Here is a 1,934-nt window from a genome sequence, read left to right on the forward strand (position 1 = left end):
TGAGGAGTGTAGAATGGAGGATAAGTATAGAGCGGATGAAGATTGTGGAGCGGATGAAGAGTGTGGAGCGGATGAAGAGTGTGGAGCGGATGAAGAGTGTGGAGCGGATGAAGAGTGTGGAGCGGATGAAGAGTGTGGAGCGGATGAAGAGCGTGGAGCGGATGAAGAGTGTGGAGCGGATGAAGAGCGTGGAGCGGATGAAGTGCGTGGAGCGGATGAAGTGCGTGGAGCGGATGAAGTGCGTGGAGCGGATGAAGAGCGTGGAGCGGATGAAGAGCGTGGAGCGGATGAAGAATGTGGAGCGGATGAAGAGTGTGGAGCGGATGAAGAGTGTGGAAAGGATGACGTGCGCGGAAAGAATGACGTGCGCGGAAAGGATGACGTGCGCGGAAAGAATGACGTGCGCGGAAAGGATGACGTGCGCGGAAAGGATGACGTGTGCGGAAAGGATGACATGTGCGAAAAGGATGAAGTGTATGGAAAGGACGAAGAGTGTGCGGAGTGGGTGGAGTGCGCAGAGCGGCTGGAGCATGTGGAGTGGATGAAGCGCGTGGAGCAGATGACTTGTGAGGAAAGAACGAAGCGTGTGGAAGGGATGAAGTGTGTGAACGGATGACGCCAATAGAACAGTTGAAATGGGCAGAATGGATGAAGTGGGTGGAACGGATGTAGTGGGTGGAACGGATGTAGTGGGTGGAACGGATAAGGTGGATGGAACAGATGAAGCTGATGGAACGGATGAAGCAGGTGGAACGGATGATGTGGGTGGAACGGATGATGTTGATAGAACGGATGAAGTGGGTGGAATGGACGAAGCGGGTGGAACAGATGAAGCGGGTGGAACGGATGAGGTGGATGGAACTGATGAAGCAGGTGGAACGGATGAAGCAGGTGGAACGGATGATGTGGGTGGAACGGATGATGTTGATAGAACGGATGATGTTGATAGAATGGATGATGTGGGTGGAACTGACGAAGCGGGTGGAACGGATGATGTTTATAGAACGGATGATGTTGATAGAATGGATGATGTGGGTGGAACGGACGAAGCGGGTGGAACGGACAAAGCGGGTGGAACAGACAAAGCGGGTGGAACAGATGAAGTGGGTGGAACAGAAGAAATGGGTGAAACAGATGAAGTGGATGGAATGGGTGAAGCAGGTGGAATGGATGATGTGGATGGTTGGGATGATGTTGATAGAACGGATGATGTTGATAGAATAGATGATGTGGGTGGAACGGACGAAGCGGGTGGAACGGACGAAGCGGGTGGAACGGATGAAGTGGGTGGAACAGAAGAAATGGGTGAAACAGATGAAGTGGATGGAATGGGTGAAGCAGGTGGAACGGATGATGTGGGTGGTTGGGATGATGTTGCTAGAACGGATGATGTTGATAGAAGGGATGATGTGGGTGGAACGGATGAAGCGGGTGAACGGATGAAGCGGGTGAACGGATGAAGCGGGTGAACGGATGAAGCGGGTGGAACGGATGAAGCGGGTGGAACGGATGAAGTGGGTGGAACAGATGAAATGGGTGAAACAGATGAAGTGGATGGAACGGGTGGACGGATCAGATGGAGTATATGGATCAGATGGAGTATATGGAACAGATGGCGTGCATGAATCAGACCATGCATGAATCAGACCGAGTACATGAAACAGACTGAATGCATGGAACAGATGGAGTATATGGAACAGACGGAGTACATGAATCAGACCGAGTACATGAAACAGATGGAGTACATGGAAGAGATGACTGCATTCGATAAAGTACATGGAAGAAATGAGTCCATGGAACGGATGGAGTCCATGGAACTGATCGAATGCATGGAGCAGATGGAGCGCATGGAACAAATGGAGTGGATAGAACGGATGGAGCGGATAGAACAGATGGAGTAGATGTTACGGATAGAACTGCTGGAGTGCATACAA

General features: G+C 51.3%; 1 protein-coding gene across 1 annotated transcript; it reads right to left on the reverse strand.

Moving 5' to 3' along the window:
* Positions 1-739: 739 nt before the first annotated feature.
* Positions 740-1,639, reverse strand: LOC138566109 (uncharacterized; the record flags this gene model as incomplete). The annotated part of the gene is made up of 3 exons (XM_069643110.1): positions 1,633-1,639; positions 1,273-1,377; positions 740-969 (listed from the first exon to the last, which is right to left on the reverse strand). Coding segments are annotated over exons 1-3 (342 nt in total), but the record flags the coding sequence as incomplete, so codon positions are not given.
* Positions 1,640-1,934: the final 295 nt, after the last annotated feature.

Source organism: Ambystoma mexicanum, chromosome 2p (assembly GCF_040938575.1).
Source record: "Ambystoma mexicanum isolate Mex_15411 chromosome 2p, UKY_AmexF1_1, whole genome shotgun sequence".
Classification (NCBI taxonomy): Eukaryota; Metazoa; Chordata; class Amphibia; order Caudata; family Ambystomatidae; genus Ambystoma; species Ambystoma mexicanum.